Raw genomic sequence first — 18,928 nt, forward strand, 5'->3', positions numbered from 1 at the left:
ACATTTTTGTGGCGTTTTAACGTTGTTTTGTGGCTTTTTGAACGTGTAATCCGATTATTACGGTGGTTTCAGACCCACCTTGTCGCTAGTATGCCTTTTTAGAAATAAAATCATGTTTTTTTGCAGTTTATTTTAGTGATTTTTCCTTGCCTGCTCTTTGTCAAGCGCGTGACTACGTCCATATACAAGCGCGTGCCCTCTATTTAAGCGTGCGCGCCCCCGCTCCGTGTTTTTTCCTGTGTGTGTGTGTGTGTAAATCTCTCACTCTGAGGCGTGACAACAGAGGCGCGTTCACGTGTTCGCCACAGCCGGCTACTGCGCTGGAGAAGGCATCACCAAAACACTGTCGAGCTGCTTCCTCGGCCCGGACCGCGAAGAGGACGAGAGGGGATTTGGAGGTTAAATTGAAACCAGCAGAACCAGGAGGGAGACTAGCCTACAGAGACATCCATCGGTGCAGCAGCAGCAGCAGCAGGAGGAGGCAGATCCGGAGCCTGTGCCTCAACAGCAGCCACAGCAGCAGCAGAGAGGAGAGGATAGGAGAGGAGGACCAGAGAGGAGAAGGAGGAGGACCATGGAGGGGATGCAGGCATACGGGGCCGGGAAAGCCGGTGGAGCCTTCGACCCCGTCACCTTCTTCCAGCAGCCTCAGACCATTCTCCGCATAGTGTCTTGGGTGAGTGACTCCTCCAGTGCAGTGACACACAAATGACCAATATTGCAAGTCAAATATTATTACTGACTGCATACAGTGTGTGGAATTATCCGTCAAGGGCCCTTACAGGCTCCATATCATAACAAGGAATTAGAAATTCTACAAATGAAATGGGTTTGTGTCCTGAAACTACACACAACTCATTTGAGAACGTAATTTAATGTGTTTTATGCTTGTAAACACTCTTTGTGTGCTTTTCTGCTGCTTTATAGTGTTTTTACACAGTGAACTGATGGAGGCCCATAGAGAGGGGCCCCATCAGAAGGGCCCTAAGTAACAACTAAAGGAAAACACTTTTTTCTGTCTGATAGTTTCTACTGTAGCTAATATCGGCGATAATACCGTTGCTTTTACGCTGTTTTAAACGTCCAAGCTGTTCATCTCACATCACATCAACCTCCAAGTTTCCATGGCTACCGTCTTCTTCTTTTGTCTCATTTGACCAAAACAAGGGCATGCCACCAACTGGACTGGAAAGTGTTTTGTTAAAGCGAGCATGCGCAGCCGCCATATTGGCCCGCACAATCACGTTCATCTGCGTGCGGTTCGTGCGAAAAATTGGTGGAACCCTAGGAGACACGTAGACCTGGCCCTGACGACACATTTCCACAATGGTCCAACTGTGTAACAGATATTCTGTGTGGACAGCCCACATTTTTACAATCTCTGCTCTAGTGAAATCTAGGGTCTTTGGATTATATCAGATTTCATGTGTGAAGGGATTTTGACCAGGAGTGGATCAATACCTATACTTATGTATCGACTTATCCCAATTTATAACCGGATATAGGTTTTCAAGTCAGTAGATGTCCATATCTGTTATGATCACAATACATTTCAGATTATTAAAGATACATTAATACTCCTGAGTCAAACTTTTTAACTGTTAAATTATGGACACAAAACTGCAAACACTTACAGGATATATATATTTAACATTTGTGCTGTGATTATTGAATTATTACCCAGCCGTGGCCCTAATAAATAACTGTCTATGTTTTAATTATCCACAAATGAGCTTCATAATAGACATAATAGACACAAACAAAGGATGTCACAGCAAATCATTTCATCATTTATTAATAACGCCTCAAAAAGAAGAAACAGCTGTGGTCGGTGATTAATAAACAAATAAACTTTTCTCCTCTTTCATTCATATACATCCCCAAATAAATAATGATAAATAAATAAAGCGTTTGTCAAAATAAAATAAGCTAGTTTTCTGTTTATCTGCAGACGATGAAGTGAATTTATGACAAGAAATCAGATCAAATTCACACATTTTTACTTCTGTCTTCTCAAATGTCACAAATATGTGAAGTAATGTTAACGTTTTAATTCAAATCTAATGGTGATTCATGATGTGATCACCTCTGTGTACACCGTAGTCACATGGTGTGTGCATATTTTAGTCAATGTTAATCCTGCTAAAAACCTTATTCTATAACTCAAATTGTTAAATATCAAAAGGAAAATTGGACTTAACGTTCCCCAACTTAACAGAAAATCGTACAGCTGGGATTATCTGTGTCTGTGCATGTGTGTGCGTGTCCCCAAATAACACCCAGAGCAGATTAAGAGGCCGGTGGATTCACGTAACCACACTGGTTAAACTGGGAAGCCTTACTGGCATCCCATAATGGTAAAAAACATGGCCAGGAAGGTCTTTGACACTGTGTTTAAAGTCATTGCTAATGAAAAAAACATTTACTATTTGGCGGTAAAGACGGCGTTTGTAGTAAGCTTCAGTAAAATCAGTAAAAAAATGACGCTGTAATGCAAAGTATGACAAGTACTGGACGTGATATCAAAACCTCAAAAAACTGCACTGCCTCATTCAAATCATAACCACAGAAAGAAGCGACGCAGACAGTGAGTGAATGTGTTCAACCCACCCCCCCCGCTCTGTAGCTGTTCTTAGAACAAGTCATGTGGTCAGTCGATGAACCATGAAAGACTTCATAGTCATGAGCTGGAGGTAGATTCCTGACTCCTGACGTTATGTTATTCTGTTGGAGGAACAAACATCTCGTGTGATAATCACCCGTAATTTGTTCCTACTTTATCAACCTCTTTAATAATTGTTTTCTTAATTAACAGTGCTGCTTGCATTAGTAGGATTGAATATAGTACACTCCCTGAACGGGAAATCACTGACAACAGGAGAACGCTCCGACAGCTTTTAACTATACATATACATGAGTCGGGATTGCATGCAACTGTCAATATCCCAATATTACCCATGGATGAGAACACGTGCTCAGAGAACACAGATGTTCCTGGAACACACAGAGTTTTGCATCACCGATGACGCAAATGCCGGAGGTCGGTGTATTTTGGCTGCAAGAGAAGACAGAAGTAACCTTTTCACTCTCAACCGTGGCTAATATCAGACGCATTGTTCCACTCTATCTCTTGTGGAAAAGTCTGGGGTTTCACAACGTCCTCTGGAGCCGGACACAACCTGGCTAGTTTGTGTCCGGACCACTTTCCAGGGATACTTTTGCATGACAAGCAGAGGCTCCACAGCTGGGACCAAGCACCTGCAGTTGGTATGACTCCAACTTGAGCTTTTGAGCAGAGTCTGCCCACTGGCAAGTGCGTGACGTGATCTGGAGTAGCTCAATCCGATTGGTGCCATGGTGCCAACAAATCCTCAGCTCCTCCAAGTACCACCAGAGGAAGCTCGTGCACCACTGATGGGACACGCACCGCAGTTTAAGAACCATGGATTTAGAGAAATGAACGTACTGTTTTTGGGTTAAACAGTTCTTAATCCGAGACCATCAAATATTAAGTCCTCTTCCTTGATGAGTCAGCGTTTATGTTTTGCCTGTCGCCGCAAACATCACAGGTTTTTCATTTTATACTAAATCAGACTTTTATAGGAATATACCCTCTGAAAAGTGACCACACACACACTTACAGGTATGTATGAGTCTTTATGGGCCCTTGTCAGATGCTCTGCCCTTTTGGTGTCACCAGAGCAACAACATGTCTCCATAGTAACAGCCACAGCCCGAGTTGTGATGTTTTGTGTGATGGCGCTAATACTCTGCTCTCTCTTGCTTTCCCTCTATATGTGTGTGTGTGTTAGAAAGGGAGAGACAGACATTATTTCATGGTCATTCTTGGAAAGAGAGAGAGAGAGAGAGAGAGAGATAATAGTTTCTGAATGGTGGTGGAAGGTTCTCACTCTCCAGCTACCACTTCCTCTGAGGGAGGGCTGTAGGTCGAAGTGATAATGAACATGTGTGTGTGCATGTGTGTGTTACACAGAGGAGAGCATAACAGGGACAATAGTAACAGATGGGGAGATTGAACTTTAGGTGTGATACTATTAGGGGTGTGAATCACAGGGTAACTCACGACATGATACAATACGCGATACATGGTCCACAATACCAATATCATTCTCTGATAATTGATATTTTGCAAGACAACGGATTATCTAACTGTCTTACTCAAGAAAATAAAACGTCCGTGGAAAGTTAAAAGTGCAGGATTTCTCTATTTATTCACGACATAGGGAACAACGTGCGGAAAGTCTATGTCGTGAACGTGGATGGAGCATCTCTTAACGTAGCTTTCTCCACCATTATCCCTCTGTGAACTTATTTTGCTCCGACGTATCGATTGTCGTGTTGTACAAGGAAGGACGACAACATATCGCCAAATAACAACCCTGCATTACTCTCACTTGCTCTCATGTGCTAGGGAATCGCCCTCGGACAATATTATGTCTGAAGTAGAAAGGTTATTTAAAGTCACTCGTGTAGGTTTGACTGGAGCAGTTGTGGTGAAGTGAGGTTGAAGAAAGGTTTGCATATGTGTGTGTGTGTTGTGATTGTTTTCTCAACCAATCAGTTGTTCTTTGTTCCGTCAGAAAGCGGTGTTTGTCATTATATTATGCTATACTATACTATACTATACTACACTATACTATACTATACTATACTATACTATATTATACTATACTACACTACACTATACTATACTATATTATAATGTATTATACTATACTATACTATACTATATTATACTACACTATACTATACTATACTGTACTATATTATATTATACTATACTATACTATACTGTACTATAATATACTATACTATACTGTACTATATTATACTGCACTATACTATATTATACTATACTATACTATACTATACTATACCATATTACACTATACTATACTATTTTATACTATGCTATACTACATTATACTATACTATACTATAATATACTATACTATATTATACTATACTATACTATACTACATTATACTATACTATACTATATTATACTATACTATATTACACTATACTATATTATACTATACTATACTGTACTATACCATACTATAATATACTATACTATATTGTACTATACTGTACTATATTATACTATACTATACTATACTATACTATATTATATTATATTATATTATACTATACTATACTATACTATACTATATTATATTATATTATATTATACTGTACTATACTATACTATATTGCACTATGCTATATTATATTATACTATACTATACTATACTATACTATACTTTAGCTGAGAAACCAGAAAATAATTACATTTCAATGAAAATTAAAATCACAGAATGTGATTTAAGGATAAAAGGAAGGATTCCTTCAGTATTATTGCAGCCCTAAATTTTACTTTTGGAAACCAGCGTGTCTGCGTGCCCTCCAAAGTTGTCTCTGCTGTAATGCAAAAAGAGATGTTAAAATGTTAAATCACACACTTTCTGATTGGCTTCAGTCTGAAACAACCACCTCTACGGTGCATGTGCATAGTGAGAAGAAGATTCGTCTGCACTCTTCAAGTCATGAGATCTTCCTGCGAACTGCTGAAGAAAAACGCTGCTATTTTCTCTCCCACTTAAATGCTCTTATACAAGTAATGTAGGTCACCGTATTAAAGTCAGCTGTGATGATGGTGATTAGCATTTAAGGGGTCGGGAGAGTTTGTCGCTGGAATGTAACTATTTGATATGAGCAACACAAACACACAGATTGCAGTGGGGGCACATTCTGTCATCTTCATGTGAAACACAAACACACACACACACACAGAGTAGAGTAAAAGTGTGTTCGGGCCTACATGTCAGAATTCAGACGTAGTTTGCCTGCTATTTTCAGCCTCATGCAGCTTTTGTGTGCTTGTGGTCGTCGGGGTATGTGAGCGGGAGTGAATGATTTGGGCCAGACCGTGGTGGAGCGGTACATTATCTCTATCTCGCTCCAATTTTGCCGACACAGTTGTCACGTCTGAAGCATGTGTGATGAGGAGGATGGATGAGGAAGAGGATGAGGGCCCACACATACTCTTACTGAATATGATGCTGAATACCTGTTGATTACAAATAGTCAACAAAAACAAAGTGTTACCGTATTATGACATTGATTGTTTCCCTTGGCTATTTGCCAGTAAATTAGCTTTATGATGCTTCAAACTATCATTATCTATCAGCCTTTAAAAAATCCATTGCACCCTGACCACAGAGGAAACTGACTGACTCTTTTCTTTTCTTACTCACATGCTCTGGTTGTGAGCACATCCCTTATGCTGTATGTCAGGCATCTTTACAGTATCTATACATCTGCACTAAATATTTAAGAAAGTCTAGCCTAGATTAACCCCTGAAACTCAATCACTTTCCACTTTCCACTGATTGGCCTGCACACACAGCAACAGGGACACCGTATTATTGTCATTTCTGTTTTCAAGGTCACTATTTTAATACCCTTGGTGCTGCAATGTCTCTCCTTGAAATGTATTATTCGAAAAGATCAAGATCTCTCTCTTTCTCTCTCTCTCTCGCACTTATTACATGAGCAGCTGCTGCCATGGTGACAGTAGCAATCAGGTATCCCCAGTCGCAGCAGACACACACATAGACACAGTGTGGTCTTGTATTATTAAGAAGTCCAGTTAACTCACTGGTGACTTATATTGAACATCACTTTTCTCTGTCTCACCAGTCATTCTCTATCCCTCTCTCTCCCTCTTTGACTCGAAGGTTGTTTGTCCCGTGTCATATTTTTCGTGTCTGCTTTTGACATCAGTGCTGTCACTCGTCCGCTCCCATTTGCTAATTTGTGGAGCACGCTTGTTGTCAGAAGAGACAACAAGGAAGAAGGTAACCATGGACCCTTGCTCTAGGTTATACAAGCGTCAGTAGCTACACACATACAAGCCATCCCTCAAAGATTCCACTGTTGGAAATGTCTCTATTGTGGAGTTGTGAATGCTCTCTGATAAAGGATGCAGTCACCTACGTAGGACAATTGGCAGTGAGTGTATGTATGTGATCAGTGGCTGCGTGAATACTGGGGTGATATGAGACCCGGCTCAATTGTCTTGATCTTTTCAATGGATCCAAAAGTCTTTACAGACAATTCAACAGTCGAACTTAATCATTCACAAAGAGCCAGACTGGAGTGATTGATATGATTTTGACTTACCTACAGTATAGTGGCTGTTTGCTGTGCATGAGTTTTCAGGTGTGTCGCAACAAGTTAGGCAAAGCAGACAACTACCTGAAGCAACATTCACGATTGTACGTTATTGGTTCCCCCAACCGGGCCCCCCCTGACCAAACTTGAAGCTCATGTGGCCTCAGGTCATTTGGTGTAGAGCACAGTACAGTGTTTCCCAAGCTTTCTCCATGGGGACCCATTTTTGATGGCAAACATGACCCAAATCCAAATATAAATCCTCATTTAAAACACAAATGCATAAATCTTGACCGACAGCTTGGCAAAATTCTGCAAATTAATTTGGGGACCCATTGAAAAATCGCTTGCGACTCATCTGTGGGTCCCAACCCAGAGACAAACCATATATTTGTACACATGGATGAACAGAGTTTCACACAAACGCAACACGATTCTGGCAATTGGCTTTTTTCAACGTGGAATTTTTTAAAGCGACCCTCTGACGATCACAAGATCAGAAACCCGTGTGGTGTTCATCACAGTGCTGGCTTTCATCACCTCTGGAAACCTTGTGATCTGTCTGCAGATCCCAGGGTGAGGGGTGAACACACACACACACACACACACACACACACACCCAAAGAAGTCATATGTACCGACAGAGTGGGGGGAGTGTGAAGCCGGCTCATAAGTGAAACATATCACATGCCTCACTTTTCATGGCTCTGATAAGCAAGTGAGGAATGTTTAAGTGCAATGGGTTTAAGAGTTCACCAGTTTTCTGTGTGTGCTTTGGTATTTTTCTTGATTCTTGATCAAGGACTGTTGCACCTATGCACAATATATATTCCACTGATGTGCATTTGAAGGACCAGCATCCTGTTCCTCCTCGAGCCATCACAAACCCGACTGGATTTCCACTGTCAGCTGCAGGAAAAAAAAACTGCAGTAATTCAATCTGCACCCCATGCCTTGTGACAGCAATCATTCTGACCGTGAAGACGTTGTTTGCTCTCAAACCTAATGAACTAGGTCATGGCAAAACCAATCCTTATTTCAAGTGCAGATGTTTGTGTGCGTGGTGTTTGTGTGACCGAAGCAAGCGGAGAAAAAGACAGAGTGATGGGAAATTAGAGGCACAGACCGTAGAGGGAGAGAGTCCCCAGCGGTGAGTTTATTTCCCAGTAGAGTTTCTCAGGGGAGAATCACAAAACCAAAGTATGTCACACCACTTAAAACTAGTCACCCTGCAGGTCCTGCTGTCCTTGTTGCAGAATCTACCAGTGTGCCTTGTGGATCCAAATTCAACTCAGTGAGGGACACATGTCTACATGTACATCTGCTGTTACCATGTCTGAAGATTGTCCCTTCTTTGGCAGGATGGCACAGGTGTGGCAGATGGGTTTTCACTAGCTTTCTCTTACTGCTAAGAGACAGGTAAACCTGCTTTACCTAACCCAACAGGTTACCCAACTCCTAGTACAGGCTTTGGCCATCTCCCGCCTCAACTATTGCAATGCCCTGCTAACAGGCCTCCCGACCTGTGCTGTGAAACCATCACAGAAGGTCCAGAACGCGGCGGCCACTAGCTACCCTTAGCCGCCTGCATCAAATTCAAATCACTGATGCTAGCCTACACAGTGCTCCATGGGTCTGCCCCCACCCACTTAAATGCTCTCATAAAGGCTTATGTTACCCCTCGACTACACCGCTCATCAAACGATTAGCGTCTGGCGGTGCCAACACCCCGCACAAGACAATCCAGACTCTTTTTGTGTGTCGTTTCACGCTGGTGGAATGACCTACCGAGCGTTACCAGAACAAGGGGTGTTCCTTGCAGCTCTTGAAGACCCAGCTCTTCCGAGAGCATCTTCTGTGTAGCTTATTCCTCTTTTGTAAGCCGCTTTGGATTAAAGCGTCTGCTTATTGCTTAAATGTAGATGTATCTATTTCCCTCTAAATGTTGACAAGTGAGAAGCAAGCTCAAGTTCTCATTGCAAACAGCATAGTCTCCCCCAGGTGGCTATTGAATATATCTTAACTTGCTGTTTAGCTTAAACCAGCAAATCGGAACACCTACACCCATTCCTTATGAGTTATCTATGTTTGCAACTATTGGAGTCGCCTCCTTGTGGTTATTCATTATTTTCATTAAAAATCCTCAACTGGCAAATTGAAGACACCATCCAATTTTTATATGCGGTCTATATAACAGAAGTACATGTATGAAATTAAATAAGAAAATCGGAGTGTTTTCGAAAGAGGAAGGATTATTAGCTATAAACCCTCAGGCCACTTTTCCTTTCAGTGCACTGTTTGTGTGTTTAGCATTGCTTCATTATATGACTGTTGTGAGCCGGCAGAACGTCCTGACAGCCCTCCCACATCATGTGATTGACCGTTGTGGGTGTGAGACACTGTGTTTTCTGACCTGAATCTTGAAGCGAGCCTTGCACTGCGAAGCAGTCGACCAAGTATGGGTGTGTTCATGTGCTTTAGCTGTATGAGGATGACTCTGTGTGTGTGTGTGTGTGTGTAGTGTCAGAGTACACTCATTTTTCTCAAGAACACTCGTGGGCAGAGGCAGGGCCGGTAATGAGGGGAGATGGGAGAAGACGAGGGGAGGGAGAGAGGGAACGAAAGAGCAGGCGATGATGCAGGCGGTTTAAAAATAGCACCGCCTCCATTCCCCTTCTGCCCCCAACACTTTGCTCTGCTCATCCCCTCCGCCATCCCTCCATCTCTTCATCATCTCCCACATTAATGAAAAAGAGTGCAGGTGTTACTACCTGCCTGTGGAGAGAGGAGTGGTTAACGTAAGAAGAAGAAGAAGACGGAGGGAAGACAAAGGAGAACATAAAGGCTGTGTGCTGGTGTTCCAGTTGATCGTCAAGACACAGACTTTAAATGTCAACACGTGTTTCAGTGGATAAAGATCTTGACTCAGGGGAAACAAATCTAAAAGCATGGATTCTAAATGTGTTATTGCGGACTAATACAAGTTAATAAGTTATTAATAATGAGAATAACTTTCAAGTCTCATTGCTGGTGGTAATATTGTTGTAAAGACGCTGCAGTAGCAACAACGCTTGGAAGGATGTAGGTTCTTTTCCTCTGAGCCAGTCAAACATTATACAGCTCCCACTTTGTTTTCCAACTCTTAGCACTGAAGCGGAACTTTCTAAGTCTGGTTTCGCCTTTTTCTCTACTTACAAAAAACACAAGGTGGTATCCCTACAAAACTGTCTTTATTATAGCCCACTAACATTTTGGGATGGAGGTTCTCTGTCCTGAGTGCCTCCAACCAGATGAGCATGAATACACACATGCAAGCACAGTCTACTAAACAAAAGACCTGAGGTAATCTCTTAATCTCTGAAAGCCCATATGCACACATTTTATTGCGTTGTCTGACTGACGTGTAAAAGCGGAGGTGCAAAAACCTACTTCTGTCACCCATCAATCCATTTTCTAGCTCTTTATCCTCCATATGAGGAGCCAATCCCAGCTGACATAGGGGGAAAGGCCAGGTTGGCAGTCCATCGCAGGGCCAGAACACAGAGACAAAAGAACCCTCAGTTGAACCAGGAAGCGAACCGGTAACCTTCTTGTGGTGAGGCAACATTGCTAACCACTGCAACATACTGTGGAAAAGGGTTATCACAGAAGTATTGATTCACAACAATCATAGGAATTGACCGATTGTTTATTACAATGCAAGACATATACTATAGATCATTGAGACAGAACATTGGCGTTGTTCAATAACTAGTTACTAGTTAGTTTTTTGTTATCATTAATTAAACAGTTATATTTTATCAAATGTTTGGAGGAAAAAAGAAACAAATCACCCCCACACACTTGAATGGTTTGAATCTCAAAATCCCAGACTTGAAATAAAGTCTGCATCAATCCAGCATCTTCTGCGATGCTGAGCTCTCACTTTATGAGCAATGAAAAAGTGTGGAGCAGCCAGTGGGAAGACACTGAAGGGCTTGGAAGTGAATATAGAAGGAAATCCATGCCGTGCTGCCGTCGTCATGACTGACGCTTCTGTCTCAGCCTGGCCCGGTAGTCGTCGGCGCTGTCAGTGGAAGTACCAACCTACAGTGTTGTGTGTTTTCCCTTTGTCTGGCTGTCGTTTGTCACACAAATAAAGACAGCAGCTGCATAAACTCTCCACCAGCCCCAAGGCTCACTAATAGCCTCCCCTCTCTCAAGTGCGTCGACACTCGCGTGTTCGTAATCCGTCACTCAGCGCCGCCGCTGCCGCCGCCGCAGCATCCGAGCGCAACAAACATAAACACACTCCCGCCTCGGCCTTATCCTGATAGAGCAACTCCCGGGAGGTTTGTCCGAGGGTTTGTCAGTTGAATGGAGTCATGTGATCGGCTCCACTGCAGGGTGGACTCCCACACTGTCAGTGGATGTATGTGTTGATATGACCTCAGAAGAGGAGAGGAAGAGGGGATCTCATGGCATGTTTCCACTGACTCGACTTGCCTCGCCTCTTCTTGGCACGGCACGGTTACGTTGCTATTCCACTAGCATAGTACCTGGTACCAGGTACTTTTTTTTAGCTGAGGCGATACTATGCGTGACGCCACCACACTGCCGGCAACGGATTGGTCAGAGTGCCGTCACAGGAGGAGACGTCCGACACAAGAATCAAGCCGAACAATGGCGAACTGTAGATCAGTTAAAAAAAGGACAACAATCCTAAAAACATGGGTTAATCTCCATGAATTACCAGGGAAATGTCTAAAATCTCAATATTTAGTGCAGTGTTGACTCCGCCCACGTTGAGTAGGTAGTACTAACCTGTAACTTGCCAAGGCGAGACGAGCTGGGACCATAGGTGGAAAAGGGGCTTTAGTAAACCTGCTCCTTTTATTGACTCCATTTTGTAGCCCTCCTCCAGGAGGGCATGATAAAGAAAGGACACAGGATGAAAAGAGGGGAATATAGAGCAATAAAGAAGAGACAGATACACGCTATGAAGTTAGCACTGACTCTTTCACTGAAGACAGACCACCTGCAAGGACAGAATCTCCAGCGGATGGTGAAGTGTCTCACATGGACGAGGCACAGTCACTGACTGCAGCACCAACCTGTGGATGATATTACATTACATTGTAGCCAGCAGGGTGTTTTTTTTTCCACAGGATAATTTTCTCCCAGAAGGCACACTGGGTCAGAGTGTTTGAAAAAGACATGAGGGATTATTCAGAATACTTGCCTGCAGGGTTGGACGTGACATTTAGGGCCGCTGAAGTGTTTTCTTATTCATAAATCACCCACCTCGGTCTAAATATACCATCAGACTGCAGCAGGAGGTGCTGAATTATTATAAAAACATGCATCCAAGGTGGAGTATGGCTGCAACTAAAGATTGTTTTCAGAATTGATTCAGCTGTCGGTTCTTCTTTGGTCCGTAAAGTGTCAGAAAATGTTGAAAAACGTGGAAATGACGATGTTCTCGAATGTGAAAAAATGATTCAGTTTTAATGATTTCTTTGTTATATGGAGAAAAGAAACTAGAAAATATTCACATTTGAGAAGCTGAAAAATTATAAAGTTTGTTTTAATTATTGAAAAAAACACCTGATTTTACTCCTTGTTGTTTTAGAAGCCTCGGTCACATGAAAGTAGTCACTTACTCATAAGCAACAACTGTTATTTATTCACAAACAATGCAATACAATGTCTATCATTTACCCATTCCCAGACTTAAGAGTATCAGGGGTCTGCTTAGAAATCTGAGAATCCTCTGAGGTCCACACCCAAACCCTCACAAATCACGACTCTGATCGACACACGAGACCAGGATCAATAATTCCCATGTATGTTATTATTGTTTTTATGTGAATATGTGATACAAAAATCTGAATACTGGGTTTCCGAGTGCGTAATTATCCATCAACATAAATAAATAATACATTTACAAATTAAAATTAACAAATTAATAAATTTTTTAAATGTTGGGCCTGTATGCTGACTGGCTGACACTGGATATTTACACATACAATGTCTGAATATTGCCATGTACATAGAGTATTACCTGGTATACTAGGTCAAATAAAGGAACAAATAACACGTCATTTAAACGCCATGGATTTGTTTTGTTTCGTTCCAGCAAATGAAAACTTAATTACAAAACTAAAATATTTATTTATTTACATTTAATGACCTTTCACCGCCCTTAATGAATATTACATGGGTGGTGCAAATGCCTTAAGCAGCAGGTCCCTGTTTTGACTGACAACTGGGCCTGTCACGTTTATTACATTGTCCTTGATCGCAGTCATTTGTTCTAATTCAATTATTTTATTGCATAATTGTCGTATTTGTCTTCATTAAATTCAGATAAATTAGCCGGATGAGGCTGGAATGTCATTTTTGTCACTATTACCACTGAACTTTCTCTCTGTCGTGTAATTATGTCCTCCTGGCTGAGACATGAGTGGAGTTTTGGCGCCACCGACTGTTGACAAAAGATAAATACACATGATGAGGGTGAATTATCTATAGCTACAACGATAAATTAATAATTAGTCAATTACTAGATGAATCTCCAAATATTTTAGTATTTTTTTTTGTCATTAAATCAAATTCTCAGACTTTATTTTCTGTTTTTTTTTGCTCAATATATCAAAGAAATCATTAAAACTGAATACTTTTGGTTTGTCTACATCGTCGTTTGGAGGTTTGGGAAACGATCGATCAATCAAGAAAATAATCAACACATTAATAGATGATGAACGTAATAGTTAGTTGCAGCCCTGGAATTATTTTTCTACAAAATCTAACTGTAATCTACGGTGACCAATGACAATGGTCTGCCTTCATTCCTCCCTCACAGCTCTTCTCCATCGTGATCTTCGGCTGCATCGCCAACGAGGGCTACATCAACCGGCCCAGTGGAAAGGAGGAGTTCTGCATCTTCAACAGCAACCAGAACGCCTGCAACTACGGCGTCTTCATGGGCTCCATGGCCTTCCTCTGCTGCATGGCCTTCCTGGCTCTGGACGTCTACTTCCCCCAGATCAGCAGCGTCAAAGACCGCAAGAGGGCTGTGCTCGCTGACATCGGGGTGTCGGGTAACTCCCACGATCTTTACCTACCCTTTGTTCCTGGGGAAGTTATATGAGAGTATTTCTATTCCCTGAATCCTGTACGGGATGTCACGCTGATCCAAAGCCTCTAATACACTCTATTTTTCAGTCTGTGTGGAATGACAGTACATCATTAGGTTACCATCTCAACAAAAGAAGGTGAGAGGGATAATAAGCAGAGGAGGAGTCTTCTAAGGCTAACAAGGCGATGAGAGACTGCTTTGGTGTCTCTTTTGACAGCACTGCATTGCTACTGCAGTGAACTCAAGACACAATAGCGACAAGACACTCAAATATCGAGCCATTTAATGAGGCCCGACAAGACTCTCCTTCAGTCTTTCGTACCTCCTCCTATAGCTTTGCTTTTTCTACAACAACATCTGTGTTTTGCACTTTAATGAAGCATGCGAGCAACTGGTTCACGATCAGACCTGGGTGCTTCTGGCTAAGATGTGTCTGTTTCCTCCGTGATGCCACATGTTTGAATTTGTTAACGCCTCTCTCATCTTGCGGCCCCTTTTAACTTGACTCAACAACCTCCTAAATCCTGAGGGTTTTCCCGAAAGATTTAAAAGAAATGACTCACTAAAACCTAAATTGACCAGCTTCTGAAGCAGGTAGATGTCTGAAATACATTTAAGTGCTTAAATAACATCCTGTTTCTGAGAAATCGTACCCGGCAGCCATGGATCTGCAAAGCTGGCTTTCCGCTAAATGATGGTAGGGGGAGTTACAAGACATTTAACCATCACAATGACTGTTAAATTAGAGTATAAATCCTGAATATTATTATTACCATTATTATTTTTAGTAAAGTAAGTAAGTAAGTAAGCACATAGGTGTTCTATTGGGCTTTAAATGTAGAAACTTAGAAATGGAGAATTTAGTGATGGGGATGTCGTTAAAGCCTAATCATTTTACATGTGGTGTTCCACAGGGGTCAATCCTTGGTCCCTTGTTATTTTGAATGAATTGTCTCCAGTCCCAGATATCTTGTTCTATCTTGTCCTATCCTGTAGCCCAACATCAATGTTACCTCACTGTGCTTAACAATTCATACCAATCCCCAATTTAGAGACATTGTAAATGACCCAATTCCCTAAAACTGAAGGCAAAGGTGAAGGGGTTTTCTTGGTGTTGACTTGTTACGTTGCTGCCATTATTTTAACATGATTCCTGGATATTTTGTCTCCAGCCTTCTGGGCGTTCATGTGGTTTGTGGGATTCTGCTTCCTGGCCAACCAGTGGCAGGTGACCAATCATGAGGAGAACCCACTGAGGGAGGGAGGCGACGCTGCCCGGGCGGCCATCACCTTCTCCTTCTTCTCCATCTTCACCTGGGTAAGACTTGTTCCCCCCTCCTCATTTGTCTACATTGTACCAGAGTGGTGGTGTAACATCTGTCAGTAGATGGATGCAGTTGTGTGCACATGTGAACTCATGAAGTGTGTGGGTGTTGTTCCAACAGGCCGCCCTGGCTCTCTTCTCTATGGAGAAGTTTAAGAATGTGTCATTTGAAGAGGAATACATCAAGCTGTTTCCCCCACAGCCTCATCAACCTTTTGTCTGACTCTGCTCTGTCTTGTCGCCCCCTGTTGTCTTCAGACCTCCACAGCTGGTCCTAGACACCTGATCACTGTGATTACACCCATATAGCATCAAATACTACCAGTGTGCATTCATAACCCAGCAGTTAGAAGGACAGTTGAGCACCTTTGCCGGTAATATGCTGCTTAGTAATAACCCAACTTTTTTTACTGACACCCAGGAGGGCTGATTGCTGCATTCCTGTTTTGTGGATGAAATTGCCTTTTCTTTTTGGATAGGAAAAATAAAAAATTTGGTGCATTAATATTTGTTTCTTACATTTCAGGGTTTTCCCGCCAATTCATGACCCTTTAACGAGTACAGTCACAATTTACATGATGTGCTACCACTTGATTGTTTATTAATGTGAAGGTTTACACCGCAGTTGGTATTTATTGGGATGTGTACACAGAGTATTTGTTGATTTATCTAAGTGTGTTGCATAAAACGTTAAGGATTTCTTTGTTATATTAAGCCAGAAAAGCTGGTTAGCAACGCTTAGCATAGCATAGCTTAGCCAAACAACTGGAAAACAGCTATGAACCCAATGAGTTCTGGTTCTACATGTACAGTATATATGACAGGATCTTAGGACAAACAGGCAGACAGAGTTTTGTTGTGTGATTGATATGATCTATAGACCTGCTTTGAAAAAAACGTAATTTCCCCGTGTCATTATGCTACACAAGGCTAAATTTGAACTATACCATTAAAGCTATATAGTCAAAAGCGAAAAAAACAGAAAGTATTTTACTAAAATACCCAACTATTAATTTACAGCAATGCCCTGCCTTTATTATATTATGAAGTTTAATCACTAGATTGATTGTTTCTTTATAGTTTTTGGAGATTGAACAAATCAAAACTGTTCTCATTATGTCTACATATATATACATGATGGTACCAGATGATGGTGAAAGCATCCCCTTGTTAGCAGAGGTAATAATTACTGAACACAGCGAGCTCTGTCACAATGGATTAGTGATAGAGTTCCGTCCCTCACTCTGGAGCTGAACGATGATAAATAGCCGATATTATTGCACTGCTTTCTAAAGAACTAACCTGCTCTGACTAAGTGACTCACTTTGGCTACCTAATATGCTTCAGGTGCTTTCCAACTGACTAATCAATGTTCCCCTGTGTCTCTGTCTTCTCTTTTCCCTTCTCTCAACCTGCTTTAACAACACTACATCTCCACTTCAACTTTTTCCATCAACATCTATGCACCTTTTTTTTTTTTTTGTTGCTTTCCCATCCTCCTCCATCCCTGATTATCTATCCAAGGCGGGCCAGTCCTTCCTGGCCTTCCAGAGGTACAAGCTGGGGGCCGACTCGGCCCTTTTCTCCCAAGAATACATGGACCCCAGCCAGGATGCAGCTGGAGCTCCCTACACCTCCTTTGGTGGGGATGACCTGGAAAGCCCAGGAGGAGGAGGAGGAGGAGGCCAGGCCAACAGCGACGGTGCCTTCGACGGCACTGGCGGCTACCAGCGCCAGGACTACTGAGATGTCGGAAGGGGTTATAAATCTCTATTGGGAAAGGTTCTGGATGATGTTGCCTAAAGTTTTTCATTTAGAGCAGTTTTTATTGTTTCTTTGGGTCAACCATGTGGAAGTCTACCCGGCACCAGTTGGTTATTTTGACCTAATATTTACCCAATAAACGGTTACAAATGGATCATTAAAAACTTGTCTATCAATTAAAAACTGCAAAGGGTACACATCAATGTCAGTTTAAGTGAGATCTTTACAATGTTCTACTTAAAGAAACACAATGTAGGTTTGCTCAACGTTACTGGTGAACTTCTAATGTACAAACAACCATTTAAAGAAGAATGTAGTTCTTTTGTGACATAGACCTGAAACAAGAAGTTACATCGTGCCGATACGGGCCATGCAGGTCTGCACAGGCTTTGACAGTGGTGCCAATCACCCCGTCGTTAGTTGATGTATCATCAAAAATAATCTCAGAGACATTATTTGAAGGTTGAAATCCTACATTGTGCCGCTTTAAGGTAAGAAAGAAATGACACTATATGGCTACATTCAGATTATAAGGCTGAAGTGACCCATAATCTGATGATTTCTTTCTGGAGGACAATGTTATCCCTAGAGGAGATAAATCGAGGTACATCATATCTAACAATATAATACCAACTGGTCTCACAAACGTGGTGTTTTCTGAAGCTAACACAGCCTAACATTGGGTTAAAACAGAGCAGTATTGTGTCAGTTTTGACCCAGATATGTTATTTTCTACATGCAGGGAATTATGCATTTAACAGATGCCCTTTACCAAGTGTAGACCAGGGGTTCCCAATCCTGATCCCAGGGAGCCTACTGCCCTGCATGTTTTAGATGTTTCCCAGCTCCTACACACCTGATTCAAGCGAAACATCTAAAACATGCAGGGCAAACAACAGAATTCAGGTCAGGCAGCTTTCCAGATTTGTTTGGTTAGAGACGGGTAAAAGTAAAGCGCAGGTTTATGTGTGAGTCGGTGGAAGGGGAAGTCAGGGAAGAGGTTGTTGGATGGCGGAGAAACTGGGTTTCGATTAGGGATCTTAGGGAGGTGTTTAGAAAGAAGTGGTGCTGTCAGGTGTTGGTCACAGGGCAGCAGATGCAGGTCCTCAGTGTCAGTCAGAGAAACGATCAGACACACATGCAAACACAGGTCCAGAGCGTATTGATTGATACAAGACGCAAGTTTTTGCTGACGAAATCCCTTAGAGGTGCATTAAAGGATTCCAGTATTGCATTACAACGGGCAACTCATCCCCTCGACTGTGAAATGGGAGTGTGTTTGTATGTGTTGAAAACAAAATGTCTTCTCTTCCTGTTTTTTTTTTTGCTTTTATTGCTGCGTGGAAGTCTGTGTTTTCCCGAAGAACCCCCCCACACCCACCACCACCTTTGTTTTCTTTCCTCAAATGTTGCCTTAGTGCTGACTGCCAAGCGAAATCCAATGAACACAGGGCAAAATGTCTACCCAACACACACATGGTCACAGAAATTGAATTTTGTCTCGTTTTGGTCCCGCGGCA

The 18,928-nt window shown here is 42.0% G+C and overlaps 1 protein-coding gene across 2 annotated transcripts; it reads left to right on the plus strand.

The window, feature by feature from the left end:
- The first annotated feature begins 170 nt into the window (after positions 1–170).
- Positions 171–18,905, plus strand: LOC122771112 (synaptogyrin-1-like). Of its 2 annotated transcripts, none has more exons than XM_044028464.1 (4): positions 171–676; positions 14,045–14,282; positions 15,493–15,638; positions 15,766–16,149. In XM_044028464.1, exons 1-4 carry the CDS (start codon positions 575–577, stop codon positions 15,865–15,867), a joined length of 588 nt encoding a protein of 195 aa, XP_043884399.1. In that variant the 5' UTR covers positions 171–574; the 3' UTR covers positions 15,868–16,149. The 2 variants fall into 2 exon arrangements, with proteins under 2 accessions (XP_043884399.1, XP_043884398.1); XM_044028463.1 differs by lacking the exon at positions 15,766–16,149 and adding an exon at positions 17,169–18,905 and having other exon boundaries at positions 203–676.
- Positions 18,906–18,928: the final 23 nt, after the last annotated feature.

Source organism: Solea senegalensis, linkage group LG6, assembly GCF_019176455.1.
Source record: "Solea senegalensis isolate Sse05_10M linkage group LG6, IFAPA_SoseM_1, whole genome shotgun sequence".
Classification (NCBI taxonomy): Eukaryota; Metazoa; Chordata; class Actinopteri; order Pleuronectiformes; family Soleidae; genus Solea; species Solea senegalensis.